Genomic DNA, 14,171 nt, shown 5'->3' on the forward strand with positions numbered 1-14,171 from the left:
TTCAAGACTCCTGAAAGCACTATCATCTCTAGAGACATTGGTCAGGAAAATCAGAACCAGGACCCTGCATCTCAGAAATGTTTCCAATACCTTTTCTTAAAGTAACATGGAAAAACAAAACAGCCCATTTAAATTGGCAGATCCCAAATAAAATCATTAGAACAAGCTATTAGACAGTCTAAACACAACTGCTCCTAAAACAGAACAGACTCTCATGGCTAGAGATATGCCAACTTTTTTTTGGACAAATACAGCCCAACCAAAGAATGCGCTTTCAAGGGAGTCATAGTACTTGCAAATTTAGGCAAAATTCTACAAGATACTTATAAGGTCCGAGGTAAAAGCTGAACTTTGCGAAATGTTTCACTTATTCAACCCTTCAAAATATTTACAGTACCAATTTTTCTTTCAAATTTTTAAAGAGAAGTATTACTACTCAATTTGAAATAACACTTATACTTAGAAATCATCTCTTATTGAATGTGGTTAAATAACGTCTCCCTGAGATAGTCTTTTAACTACACATTACAGGTGAATATTAAAAAAAGGTTTGGTTTTGTTACGATACTTTGGGAAAGGGAAAACAACCCATGCTCTTCCCTCATATACTCCAGATTTTCATTTCAGTTTGACGAATACTTTTTTCCACTCTGTTCTTTTTGTTCATTCAGTCAAACATTCATAGTTTATCAGTACTGCTGTGTTTAGAATAGCTGTTGGAGAAAGTCAACACAGCATTACAGTTTTCTATTTAAACTGGAGCTAGAAAAAAAAACATTACAGCCTTACACCACACAACCAAGAAAAATATTTTAAGGTGTAGCAAGCCACAGGTGCCACCTGCTGGTAGGAATGAAAAGCTTGCAGTTGAAATAGCAGCTTCAACTTTTAGTGGAAGCTGGTATTCAGCACTTACTGTCATCCACCATTTCTACAGACTACAAAACAGTAAAAAGCACTCTGAATTCTCTCCCAGTCACAATAAAAGCCTGAGATAAGACTTTGGAGTTCACTGTATCACTAACATGTCATTAACGTATCAAGTTCTGGAGCAGGAACAGTAATGTAAAATAACATCACGCTATGTTCTTCCGAAAAGTTACTGATTTGATCATTTCTGTAGTAACATGAAACATCTGAGTACCTCACAGGACTGCTCTACTGCTTACCAGAAATCAAAAAGTAAAGCAATTCCTTGGTAAGTATTGAGGTTTAGCCCTCCTTTGTTAATAAACTTTGTGTATTAGCAACCCAAGCAACAAAAAACAGGTAACAAAAAAAAGGCATACCCAAATTTTACAACGACATACTTTAAAACAGAATTCCCTAGGAGATTCCTTCAGCAAACAGAAGTAACAGCTCTTTTAAAGATCATATTAGGAGCCACATACATAAGAAAGATGAAGGTATGAAGTCAAAACCTGGGGTGATAACTTGGAAGTTACCTGCAGCAGAACAAGAGCATTCTGATGTCTTCCTGTAAACAGGCTTAAGTGAACTCTGTACAGGAGAGTCTCCAGAAGCTGGAAGGACAAGAGATTGGGATTTTCTTCTCTCTCTGTCACTTCCATTAGGAACTGTAGCATCCTCCCACATACATAGTCTTTTCCATCAAAGGAGTTCTCCAAATTCAAGAACTAGAGACAAATAATTCATATTTAAAAAATCAAAATACTTGCAAAAGCTTCAAGATAAAGTTTAAAATCTCATGAATCGCATACTTTGAATAATGTATTTTACCATCTTATGAACCAAAACTTCCCCCACACACACTGAATCGTCACGCTAATCCACACAAAACACTGAAAATATTAAAGAACAACTTTCTGCATCTTTGTGACTATTTAAATTTTGCAAGCCTAAGTAAAAAAATTAAACAATTTTAAATAACTGATGATTTATAGAGGAAAGCATGATAATTTGAAGATATCCTGCAAACAGAACTTTGAATCACTTCGTTTTCTGAGCAGTGTTGCAGAGGTTTTAAATAAACTAACACTACATCTTTTTCAAGTCAAACTTCTCCTTTCATACTTTCCCTAACAAACATTTTCTACAGTAGAAAATGCATACCTACATCAAGCACTTGACATATACAGTTTTATCTTTTACTTACTGTCCACCAGATTTGATAGGATGGGGCATATTCCACGGCTGTTTCACACATTTCCTGTACCTCCTCCTTTGTTCCTCTTTTTGAGAACAGTCTGAGGTAATGACACCAGATTTCTGGATTTTCTTTGTTGTTCTCAAGAGCTCGAGACAAAACATTTAAAGTAGAATCCAAACACTCAGATGATGAGCTGTGAAAATTTAAATAAATAAGCATTAGACCTACTTTACTTTTTTTTTTTTTTTTAGTATCAGGACTTAAATCAATATAAAATAGGAAAGTGGATGCTTATAATTAGAATGGAAGTTACAGTCAGCTGTCTTTTTTTCTTTAAAGATGTATTGTCCTTTCCTATTATGAAGCTTTCAATGTTTCAGCAAGTTTTCATTCTTCAAGGGTTATTACATGAAATTATTGGACTGCATAGAAAAATCAGTTTTCCCCAAAAAAATAATAAATAAATAAAAAACAAGCCAGTTTAACTAAGAATAGGTATCATTTATCCAGAAGCAGAAGTTCCAAGCTTCAATCATACAAAGGTATTCATATCATAAGGGCTCAAACCTGAAAAGAAATTTCAAGGCTAAAAGTTGGAACTTTTTTTTTTCTTTTTTATTACATATTTTACTTCGTATGTCAGCAAGGACAGTGTTTATTCCATGTTTCTTTGAATGTCATAAATTTACCTCTAAGCTGCTAAAAAAAAAGTTGATTTTACTTTGAGATGACTGGTATCATCTCATGATAATTAAATAATACAAGATTAGTTTAAATAAGCGACTGAATTGCAAACCACAGAGCTAAGCTTCATTATATAAACAAACCTCCATAAAACCACAGAAAGCTTTTGAGATCTTTTCAGACCACATTTATTCTGAGAACATCTTTAGAAATTAATTTGCAAAGACATTTATAAGAGGAAGAACACATGTTCCAAAGTAAAACTAAAACAATTATGTACAGGACTCAAACCTTCCCCTGTACTCCTTCTCTTAACAGAGCACATCATGACAAGCCTAGAACCAGTGCCATCCACAAAACCACTCAGTTAAGTGTAATACTGACATGGTCTTGGGGAGGATGTACTCTGAAAAAGGATGCATCCTTTTCCATTAGGCCCTGTTTTTTTGTTGTTGTTGTTGTTTGTTGTTTGTTTTGTTTTGTTTTTGTTTTGTTTTCTTTCTAAAATAAAAAAAGTTCGTTGAGAAAAGACATCTCCTCAGTCAGCCATGTGCTGGTAGCAGTTTCCTTGTGTACTGGCCTTTCCATGCTTTGCTAGTATTTTGTTACTGTTACATAGTAATTCAAACAGCACACAGCATACATTCCTCCATTCTAGTGTTCAAGCAGCTACTAATACACCTAAAATTATCTAACATTTTCCATTATCTGTTTACACGTTACTTTTTAGAATGGCTACTCCTCTCCACTCCCTTTCCTCCTTCCAACAGCTGGTCTCCCCACAACTCCTCTGCCTGAAGCTAGTACCTCACTATTTACATCATTCTGTAGAATGAAACCATTTTGACAGAATTCCTGATGAAGTTATCAGATTGCCAATAAAAATTGTCATACTCCGCAGAGTAATTTGAGGAAAGAAGCTAAAGAAACTCAGAAATGCAAGAGAAAAAAAAATATGAAGAAACTGTTCAACTGGACAATTTCTACATGGATAAAACCATATAGCAGAAGTATTCTTGCAAGAAATCTTACTGATCGATGTCACTTCTAACATTATTCTAACCATTTTTACTCTGAAGAGGAGAAACTGATGTGATCTTATTGATCCCCTACTTTAACACTGGAAGTACAGCATTCCACTTTAATCTCAGGAATACATTAGGTTGTACACTTTTCAAACAATTATTTCTCCCATTCTGCTTTCCACCAACTTCCATTCTGAATCAGAATCTACCAAAAGATCAACTGCCATTGTAATTTATTAATCATACACCATACCACATACAGTAGGAAACCTATTGTTTTCAACTGTTTTTATGTAATAATTTTGTGGATTTGCTGAAGAAAGTTCTTCAGCAACAGAAAGGAAAATTGATCATAGCAGTGTGGGTAAAGCAAAAAGCAAATCTAATATCTAAAAAGCAGACTTACCCTTCATTTTGATTCAAGTACTTGTATGCAAGTTTAATCCAAAGCTGTACATCACAGGGGTTTTCTTGGACACTTGCCTCCAAGTTGGAAATATCATCGGTCTCACTTGTAAAATATCGGATATCATCTGGAGTCACCACAGCATCAAGAGCTGGAACTCTCTTTTTGTGTTCTGTAGGGTGGGCTGCAAATGAAAACAACAAAAAAAATCTTTTCAAAACAGAAGTGACTTGTCACATTAGAATTCATACAAGGAGTGACACTTCTAACATGTAGAAAACTGGCCATATTTAACAAATAAATACAGTAAACGTTGCCTTGGTTTGATGTTTAAGAGGAACTTTGTTTTTCCCCTAATGACCTCACCACCAAAGACTAATTCTACAATTTAAGATAAAACAAAGATTCACTTTTTTTTATATACAGTTCTATGGAAAAAGTCTAACTTGGTCCTTTGGTAAAGCTGGAACATTACAGATAAATTCTTCACTTTCAAGAACAGGCAGAGGTTCCATTTACACTTCCAATCTCAAATTATACTAGTTATTTGTTTTGTCTCCAGTATGACAAATTAATGTCAAACTTGACTCAATTGTGCAAAATAATGTTTGCATACAGGAAGTATGAGGAAGTCAAAAGAACTACAGAAAATACTGGTTTTCTTAAGAACCACTTTAAGAATTAAATGTTGGGAAGAGGTTTGTAGCTATTTTTCCACTTTTTTTTTTTTTTTTTTTAATGGATGCCACACTTCTGGATTACCATATTTAATAGGTCCAACAGACTGTTCCTCCTCACTGCTGCTACTATCTAATAGAGGTTTTCTCCAGTACTTTGGTCTCCATTTCCTTTTATCTTTCCATGTTGTAAATGGAGGCGCTGTAAACAAACAGAGTAACAGCAATTATTTTACTTTTCTGTATTTAAGATTAAAATGTCCTTAAAGATAAAGATTATAGATGTATACATGTTGCACTTGCAAAATTTTTAAGTTTCAACAGCATTTAAAATCTGTTATTCTCGAGCATATAAGTCACATTTTCAAACTTGACTCCAAAGCTATTGCACTAGGTCCTTAAAACAAAGTGTCATTTTTAATCTACCACAAGCATAATTAACAAACCAAGACAGAAAAGGAATATTCTTTGTTTAGGAAGTCACTAAGGTACCTATAGAATTTAAAAAGCTTATATTGTATTTAATTTATCAAGGAAGTTACTTACTGTGACTTTTACTCTCATTGACCTTGCTAGCCAGAAGAACAGCCATCTGATCCACTGACATACGGTCTCTATTTATACCAAAAAGTTTTTCAACGTATTTTTCTGTAACAAGAATGTTTGTATCTTAGGTAAACACAAATGAAAATAGATAAGCAACTTAAGAGCAATTTAACACAACATTCATGAAGTATGACTGCTTCAAGAGATAAAGTAATTTAACACACTGGATCACAAATCAAAAACTGAACAAGTTCTCATGTTCAACTACCTATACCGCAACAGCATTATCTTAGAATTCCAGCTCCACCAAAACAGATCAGTCCAGTAGTTACAAAAAAGTACTAAGGAAATAGAGCAAGATTTTATCCCTAGTCCTTCCCCCATCCTCTGAGCCCCCAGTCCTTTGAGTGAAACACTCCACAAATCAATATGGTTTTTCCTCTGTGTAAAGACATTAAGGTAACCCACTCCTGAGCGTTGAATTGGACGATTAGAGGAACATTTCCCCCTCCCCATACAGCAGTATCTTACATGCTGCTTTACATCAAAGTACTTGCTCCCAGAGCTTTAATGAAAGCCATTCCCTTCAGAAATAACTCTTTAAATGAGAAAGTAAGCAAAAGATTCTTGTAAACCTGTGGCAGTGCTGATTTCCTCATCTGTGCTTTTTTCTGAACAACCAATCAGTTCTAAATTGTAAGAAAGAATATCCTGAAACAGCTGCTTTCGGCTCAGAGTGCAATCTTTCATGTGCTGCCTAAAACAAACAAATAAGCAATTAAATACTTATCATAGCAACAATTTAATAAGGCCCATAATTAGTAAGTTGTTTTTAGTACATGCTCAGGTAATTCTTGAAGAAAATGATATCCATGTAAAACAATATAATCTGCTTTGAAATTTTCATTAAATGTTTCTGGGCCTTCTCTAAACATAAGCCTACATCAATAACTTAACCCTAGTCTCTGTTATTTCAGTACAGTCTTGCTCATTAGAATAAGCCTCTGCACACTCATTTAGAACTTTCTGGTTCAAACAGGTTAGTTACAAGAATTAGTTGTAACCTTGTTTGAAGCATTCAAAGTATGGTTTGATAACAACTACAAAACAATGTGAAAGCTTTCTGCCACCAAAAAGGGCAAAAAAGGAGCTGAAGTGCACTCCTGTAGTATTTTTCCAGTAATTAGAAGCTTCCAAGGAGAGTGTAGACTAATTCATATCCATTTGTTCCACCAACTTTTTAAAATATACTTTGCAACACCATTTAACAAACTATTTTTAAGATTTAACACCAGGCTTCAAAGGAACGGAATATCTTAGCCAGTATTTTCCTGGAAAACCAGAATTCCACTATAATAGTATCTTCTTACAAACTCATTTAATACTTGTTATAAGCTTTACACCCATTAACATCACAATACTTTTCTACTGTGCTTAACATTACCAATTACTACCCAAAACTTCAGAGTAACATCAAACCATCGTGAAGGTATAAAGCAAGAGGAGCCCTGTCTAAAGTACGAGGCAAACAAAGGGTGAAATATCTCAGTCTATACTGCCTTTTTTCTTTAAAGAAAAAAAAAAATTATCTAAAAAGCCTCCTTTCTTCGTGGCTTAGATACAAAATTTTTATTTTTATTTTTTACTGACAACCAAGTACCTGAAACAGGGTATTTAAACTTAACTTTTTCTAGAACTTGTCCATAGGATCACAAATTCAGACCTTTTGAAGAAATGAAAACCATCCCTATTTCCATCTTGAATCAGACAACAAATTTAGATCAAATGAAATCAAAATAAAGAGAACTCACCACTGACAGTCATCATCATTACACGTGCCTGTTAAATCAAAACGGCAGAAACACTGTTTTGGCTCAATCATATTGCTATAGGTTACTGAACTGAGGTACAGTTTTTCCTTGGTTCGGAAATACGGACTAAACCTAAAATGAAATAGCAAATTATTGTGATAAAGCATACAAACATGAAGACATGAATTTTATTCAACACAACAGATTTAAAAAACAATTTCTCAGTACTAAATCTATTATTTCCAAAACCCTTACTATCATAAACACTGCTAACCTGTAATATATGAAGGAGGTGGAAAACTTTAGGAGAGGAATGGAACAAAAGAGCATTTCTAAACTGCTTCTGCTCTAATATTCTCCTCTCCTTTACATGCAGAACTGAATTCATATAAAGCCATGAAATGTAGTAATCACCCAGCAGGGAAAGCAAATTACTGAAATTAAACTTTGGTTTAGTTCTAGAATAACTTTACCCACACTCTAATGAGTATTAGATCAATATCAAGTAGAAGTACAAAGAGAACCATTAAAAGGTTAACTTGAAAAAACTTGCAACAGATTTTTAGAATTTGTGTGTGAACAAAAACAAACAGTCTGATATGAGTAGACTTATGTTTGTTTTAAATGTGTAAATAAAGTCTGACCATGTCAACTTTGGGAGTCCTAGCTCTCTAAGGAAGCCATATATCTACATCAAGATAAAATGAATATGCCTATAAAAATAGCATCTTCCCTCTTTTATTACTTCACAGTGGAGGGGGAAAAAAAAGCCTGAAGCACGTGATAGAACTCCACTCCTACTGAAATTCCAGATCTCGTTTTCTAAAAGTTACTAACTATGAAAAAGACTTTTTTTTTTTGGTCAAAAGACAGATGTGTCAAAATAATTACACTTGCAGGTGCCTATTTTAAATCAAGACAAATCACTGTGGTCCTTCTTCCTTCCACTGACCAGAAACATAATACCTGAGTGGCTCAATCTTAACTTGGACAATGTAAATTCTACATAAATTTAAGGACTGCATAATTGAAATATTCTACTGTCAATTTTAGATTGCTTCAAATTGCAATTCAAAATAATCCAGTTACAGAGAACAGTATGCAATAAAACCATCATACTGCACAAGAGGGACACCTGCTTAACAGAAGAAGTACCTAAAATCATTAAATTCTCTATCCTGTAACAATTTTCTCTAGCTCAAGTTCCTCATCACAACTTGTCTTTCTGTACATGTCTGGGTATAAAAGAAAAGCAGAACACATACACAGAAGTCAAATAGCTGTTAGTGTCCATACCTGTAGGATTTAAATACTAGAAGAGGACTATGATACGGTCCAAATGGAAATGGTTTTGCTTCAGTTTGTTTATTTTGTGATGTAACAAAATCCATATCCACTGAAATTTCCTACAAAACAAACATATATAGGAATTACAGCACAAGCTAATAAAAACCACCCTCATATTTACTGTTAGAGCATTTACCTGACCACACAATAGATCTTCCTTGGGTGATATAAAGGCAGTACTTTTCAGTAACAGCTCTTTCAAGCTGTCAGCTTTAGCATAAAGTTTTTTCAGTTCATCAATATTCAACCCAAGGAAAAGCTCAGGCTCCTCCGCTGCCTTTTTAGAAAGTTTGTTTATAGTTTCTTGTTTTGGAGTGTCCATGTGTTTAAGATTTGGTTTAGTATAAGAATTAGAGTCTCTGAAAGATCTCCTTCGTTCTCGGTTTGAGTTAGACAGAACTTCATCATCGAAGTAGTTTTCTTCACTGTCCAAAGACAATTTATCCTGTGTGAGATCATGAAGTGATGGCTGAGGTAATGCAAATTCAGATTCCTCTTCTGCCTGAGGTGCAATATCGGATTGTTCCTTGGTCTGAAGCGCGCGAGCCTCTTTCAATTTCTGAATCTTCAGAGCATACTCATACTCTAATTGCTGCAGTCGTTTTTTCTCTAATGCAATCAATTCTGCTGAATGCTTTTTTGGACTTGATGCAGGGGAGTTCTCCAATTTCAATATTTTGCTTGGCTGAAAAGGAAAAAAATCCCTTTATTTCATTTTCACATTTACTGATCTATTGACAGGAGGTAAATTAAACATGGGCAAGATATTTAACTCAAGAGTTTATAAAAATATTTTTAAACTCTTGCCAAGATTTCAACAAACAGCAGGAAAACCACAAAAGTTTCCCACAATTCAACTGGCACGTTTGCAGGTTTTTCAATAAGAATTACCCTACATCACGCGCTAGCCTTCAGTAGAAGTTCTAGTCCTAGTTAAAAGGTGAGCTACAAAACACGTAGATTGGAAAAGCAAAAACAAACAAAAAAAAATAAAATACAAAAATAAGCCTCTTTGTTTTGTTTGTTTTTCAAAGTAACAAAATCAGATCCCCACTTTGGTGCTTTTCCTAGATAGTTTTAATAAGATCAGTGATATCTAGAAACAGGACTTGTCTTTCTTCACAGATAAACAACATCATCTATATATTAACAACATTCCTTCAGCAAATACATGTAGACTATGAACAATTTATTTTTTTAAAAATGCTTAATGCTTTTCCTGTTGACTCAAAAATGGAGGAGACAAATTATGAAGACTCCCAATGTTCTTTGAAATGTTTTCCTGTTTTTTTCTGATATCCCATCTGAACAAAGTTTCCTAATCAAAATTGCTACTACTTTTCAAGTGCAACATTGTTTAACAGCATGCAGCAGACTTACTCCAAGGTGATCTTGCTCCAGTTTTCGTTTCCCGATTTCCTTACTTGCTACTGCTTTTGCTCGAGCAAGTTCTTCCCCATATTTCAATGCCAGAGCTTTTTTTACTGTTACTCGTTGTTGAACTTTATGAATCTTAAAAAGAGAAAAATATAATACTAAGATGCAAGTTTTCAAATAGGATCACATAATAAGAAAACTCATGGGAATGCATTAATTCTCCAAAGCAAGCCTACTGCCTCCGAAAATCAAACTTCACATTCCAAGATTTCTAGCTACAATAAATAGAAACATTTCAGAATTTACTTGTTCCTGAAGCTTCTTGAGAAACATCTTATTAGCATTCAAGATCTTCTCTGTTGCTTGTAGCTGTTCAGCCAATTTGTTAATTTTGTTTTCAGCAATTCGAACATTCTCTCTCTTCTTGGCCTCTTGTTGCAACAAATGTTTCAAGACAGATTCATCCTTCATCAACAGAAGTCTAAAAGTAGAAAAGTCATGTTACATTTTTTTTTCCAGAGATAGGTCTCTTGGAGATATCATTTCTCCCCTGAAACCTTGGTAATTTAAGACCTTAGAATTATGTTTGTTGATGAGTGACAAAGAGCTAAGTTTCTCCAAACAGTCTCAACATCTATAACACAATAGGCATCAGTATTATATACAAAAGATTTCAGTATTCAAGTTCAGCAGTTCAAAGCAGATGAAAATATCTTAGTTATAAGGACAGAAGAAGGTAAGCAAGTGGGCTGTTTTAATAGTTTTTCACATTAAGCCATGCAAAAAACACATGTTATTGCTTTCTGTTAAGTAACAAGCTCATTCTTTCATAGGGTATATGCTCATGCCCTGAAAATCTTGTAATCTCCTGAGGTGGGTATGAAAACACAAAGGCACAGTAATTAAAGATGAAGTTATGCATTAAAGGAAGATAAAGACTTGGATGGATAGAAGTGAATAAATGATGGGGAGGAGAGGGCAACATGCTATACAGAGAACACACCAGCTTCTTCACAAGCCCACACAAATCAACACAGTGAGAAGTTGAAAAGAAGTATGCAAAGCACTTATGATCTTTGCCAGTTACTTGTAAGGGTGAGAAACATGGAAGAGGCATGCTAAAAGATGTAAGTGACAAGCTTCAAACAACATGCCTATTCTGCAGAAAACACTAATTCATCTATATCAGAGAGATCTTTTCAAAAATATGCTACCCTCAAAATGTACTGGGGAGTGAAAACCACTGTTTTCACATTTGAGTTATTAGGTAGCATGGATGAAGTCACTGAGTGTAAATGCAACTGAAAACAGTCAGTGTTAAGAATCCTACTTACAAGTTACCAAGCAGCATGCTGGCCCTACAATGCAGGCCCTTTTGTACAGCAACAGAATTCAAGGCTGAATTGCTAACGACAGCAAAAAAAGCCATAGAGGTTTGCTGTACTTCAGCTACACACTGAAGATACATATACATGTATGTAAAAACTTTCACCCTTCTAACCAAACAAGCTAGGACACTTGGACAAGCCAGGACTTACTTATTTTTCTTCAGCTTCGCTTCTGCTTCTGTAACTTGTTTTGTCACTACTGCTATTCTCCCAATTCCATCAACTTCACCATCAGAGTTTGCAGGGGATGAATTGTTCCTTAGTGGATCAGATTTAATTAAACGCTGCTTCTCACGGCTAAAACAGATGTTAAAAGTAAAGATGTTCATTAGCTTCAGCATTTATTCCCAATTGCTTTAAAATCTTCAAGAAAAACAGTAGCAATGCAAGACTTCAAGTTAAAAGAAAAAGAAGTTTCCACAACTGCAATCATTTACTGCAAGTCAGTTCAAATCTAAGGACTTTCCTCAGACTCCTAAAGTTGTCTAAAAACTGATGGTGGGAAAACTGTACGTAACGGCAAGATCTTCAAACAAAGAAGGTCTTCAAACCGAAGGTGTTCGTATTTTAATTCCAACTACAAATATACATTAATAAAGAAATACAAGGAATACATTTTACTTCAGCAATAATTAAACTCAGTTGTACCTGGCAATCTCTTCTTTTAAGAGTCTGTACTCTATCTTCTTGTCTTCTGGTAGAGCCTCTGGAGTTCTCATTGGATCATTTTCTTTTTCCGATTTTGGAGGGGCTTTGATTTTTGAAGCCTTTTACAAAGAAGTCCAAGTCAGTACTATTCACACAAGTTTAAAATACAGCTATTAACTGCTATCTTTAAGCAGTTTTTCAGCACAAACTTAAAACTGTTCATGGTTATAAGTTCTTTCATGCCAGTGTTTTTTTCTGCCATTACGTATTGAATTTGAACTGAAACAAGTGACATCAAAATATATTATACTGTATCTGTGTATTATACATTGTATCTGCAAGATGAAGTCTTAACAAAAAGATTTCAATCAGCTTGTGCAACAGAAGTTGCAATGTAAATGAGAGCAATCTGGAGTACACTCTTGACCTTTTCTACTGTAATCCAAATATTTCTTGACCCAACTCAGAAGCTTAAATTCTGTATACATAGGTATATTCTGTAATTATTTTGCTATTAAATACTGATATTTGCTATTAAATACTGATAGCTTACCTCAACATTTCTTCTTGCTTCTTTTATCATGGATTCTAGTCCTCCAAACACACTGTTAGTTGAATTAGATGGCTCTCCATCGGACTCACTATCATCTGAATCATTTAATGTAACCACAACAGACTTGTGTTTTGGAAGCTGTAAAAAAAAAGTTTTTATATCAAGAAAAAGTTAAGAGATGACCGATTATTTATTTACTAGAAGAGAAAATAGATGCTAAAATCCTTTGTTAGCATGGCACAACATGATACACCATTTCCACACTGTATGTAAAAACTAAGAATTCGTGCATCTCCACTAGCACCCATCCCTGATACTGTAACATGAATGGAACAACATTCTCAAACTACTCCCATGTATCTGTAGCATATTTCTGGCTCCACGGTCAACACATTTATCTCAAACCTTTCACTCCTATAATCAGTAAATTATTTTGCTTTTAAGGAAAATTATCACCTACCATTTGCAGGCAATTTTGGCAAGTAAACTGGAAAATAACAATCAAGTCTGCATTAGAAATGTGGTAGGCGTACAAGACCTCCACACACTTTCGATGCCTCTTTGCCCACAGTTAGGTCTAACTGAACTTCCAGTGAGCTAGCGGCTCAGGCAGTTAAACTGACAGAACGCCAACTGCACAGAAAGAACGCAGGCTACAAGATTAATCACGCTTTACCAACATTACTAACTGAAACAGTTCACCGAAAATCAGAGGATTGCCAATTCCAGCAGAGAATGATGCAGGAATAAAGCAGTTTAGATAAGCCTCAGATGCTCTGCAACTGCATCACAGGAAAGACGCAGTTTCAGTTCACATTTCCAGGACTTCTCTTCCCATCTCCCAGTTTAAACTTTTTTAAACTTTCATCTGTATTTAATTGTCCAGACCTAACCTTTACCTCAGGACAAGACACCACCAAATTTTCTAGACATGGCAAAAAAACAACTACACTTTTTGAAGTGGAACACACTCAATTACTACGTTTCTTTCTTTCTGATATTCTGAGTATTGTCCAGAAAGAAAACAAGGATCACATCTACTTCTTCTGAATGTACTACAGTTGCAGTTTTTGCACTACCATCACACAGTATACAGGCAGACTTCTAGTTTTCATTGGTGCAGGAAAACAGAACAAAACTCTGGTCCTCCCAAACCCAGTATTCCGTGGTACTACAGCCAGTGAAATCTTGTTTGATCTAACTGGGCATCCAACCCTTCTCCACATCTTCTAATGCCTGATATAACTGTTCCCTATTAGTGGCTCTCAGTATTCACAGATGAAAGCCATGAAACTGGTTTTGGCACAGTGAGGAAGCATAAACTGTCCCTAAATTCCCTCATTTTTCCTTCTAGGCAAAAGACAGTGCGGAGGGTCAAAATCAGCTTTTCTCCAACTAGTTGAGAAAGTTAAGTAAGGAACAGGACTGATGCTCCAGATGCCAGTATAAAAAGGAGGTACTGTTTGGCCAGCAGCAGGAAAAAGAATTATACCAACAAGGTCCTGATGATCACTGTATTTCAAGCATTTTAACGTGAACTAACAATAGCCCAGTTCTGTGGACTAAGCATGCACTGCAGGTGGACTTCATTAGTAAGTT

General features: G+C 35.0%; 1 protein-coding gene across 1 annotated transcript in view; it reads right to left on the reverse strand.

Annotated features, from left to right (window-relative positions):
• ZFC3H1 (zinc finger C3H1-type containing) overlaps positions 1–14,171 on the reverse strand; it is a 38,667-nt gene that overhangs the window by 11,679 nt on the left and 12,817 nt on the right. The window contains 14 exon segments of the mRNA XM_032183307.1: positions 1,446–1,637; positions 2,117–2,303; positions 4,226–4,409; positions 4,988–5,104; positions 5,449–5,550; positions 6,084–6,205; positions 7,260–7,391; positions 8,556–8,665; positions 8,743–9,291; positions 9,987–10,118; positions 10,290–10,464; positions 11,522–11,668; positions 12,020–12,138; positions 12,573–12,710. Coding sequence (XP_032039198.1) covers positions 1,446–1,637; positions 2,117–2,303; positions 4,226–4,409; positions 4,988–5,104; positions 5,449–5,550; positions 6,084–6,205; positions 7,260–7,391; positions 8,556–8,665; positions 8,743–9,291; positions 9,987–10,118; positions 10,290–10,464; positions 11,522–11,668; positions 12,020–12,138; positions 12,573–12,710 — 2,406 coding nt within the window.

Source organism: Aythya fuligula, chromosome 1 (genome assembly GCF_009819795.1).
Source record: "Aythya fuligula isolate bAytFul2 chromosome 1, bAytFul2.pri, whole genome shotgun sequence".
In the NCBI taxonomy this organism is placed as follows: Eukaryota; Metazoa; Chordata; class Aves; order Anseriformes; family Anatidae; genus Aythya; species Aythya fuligula.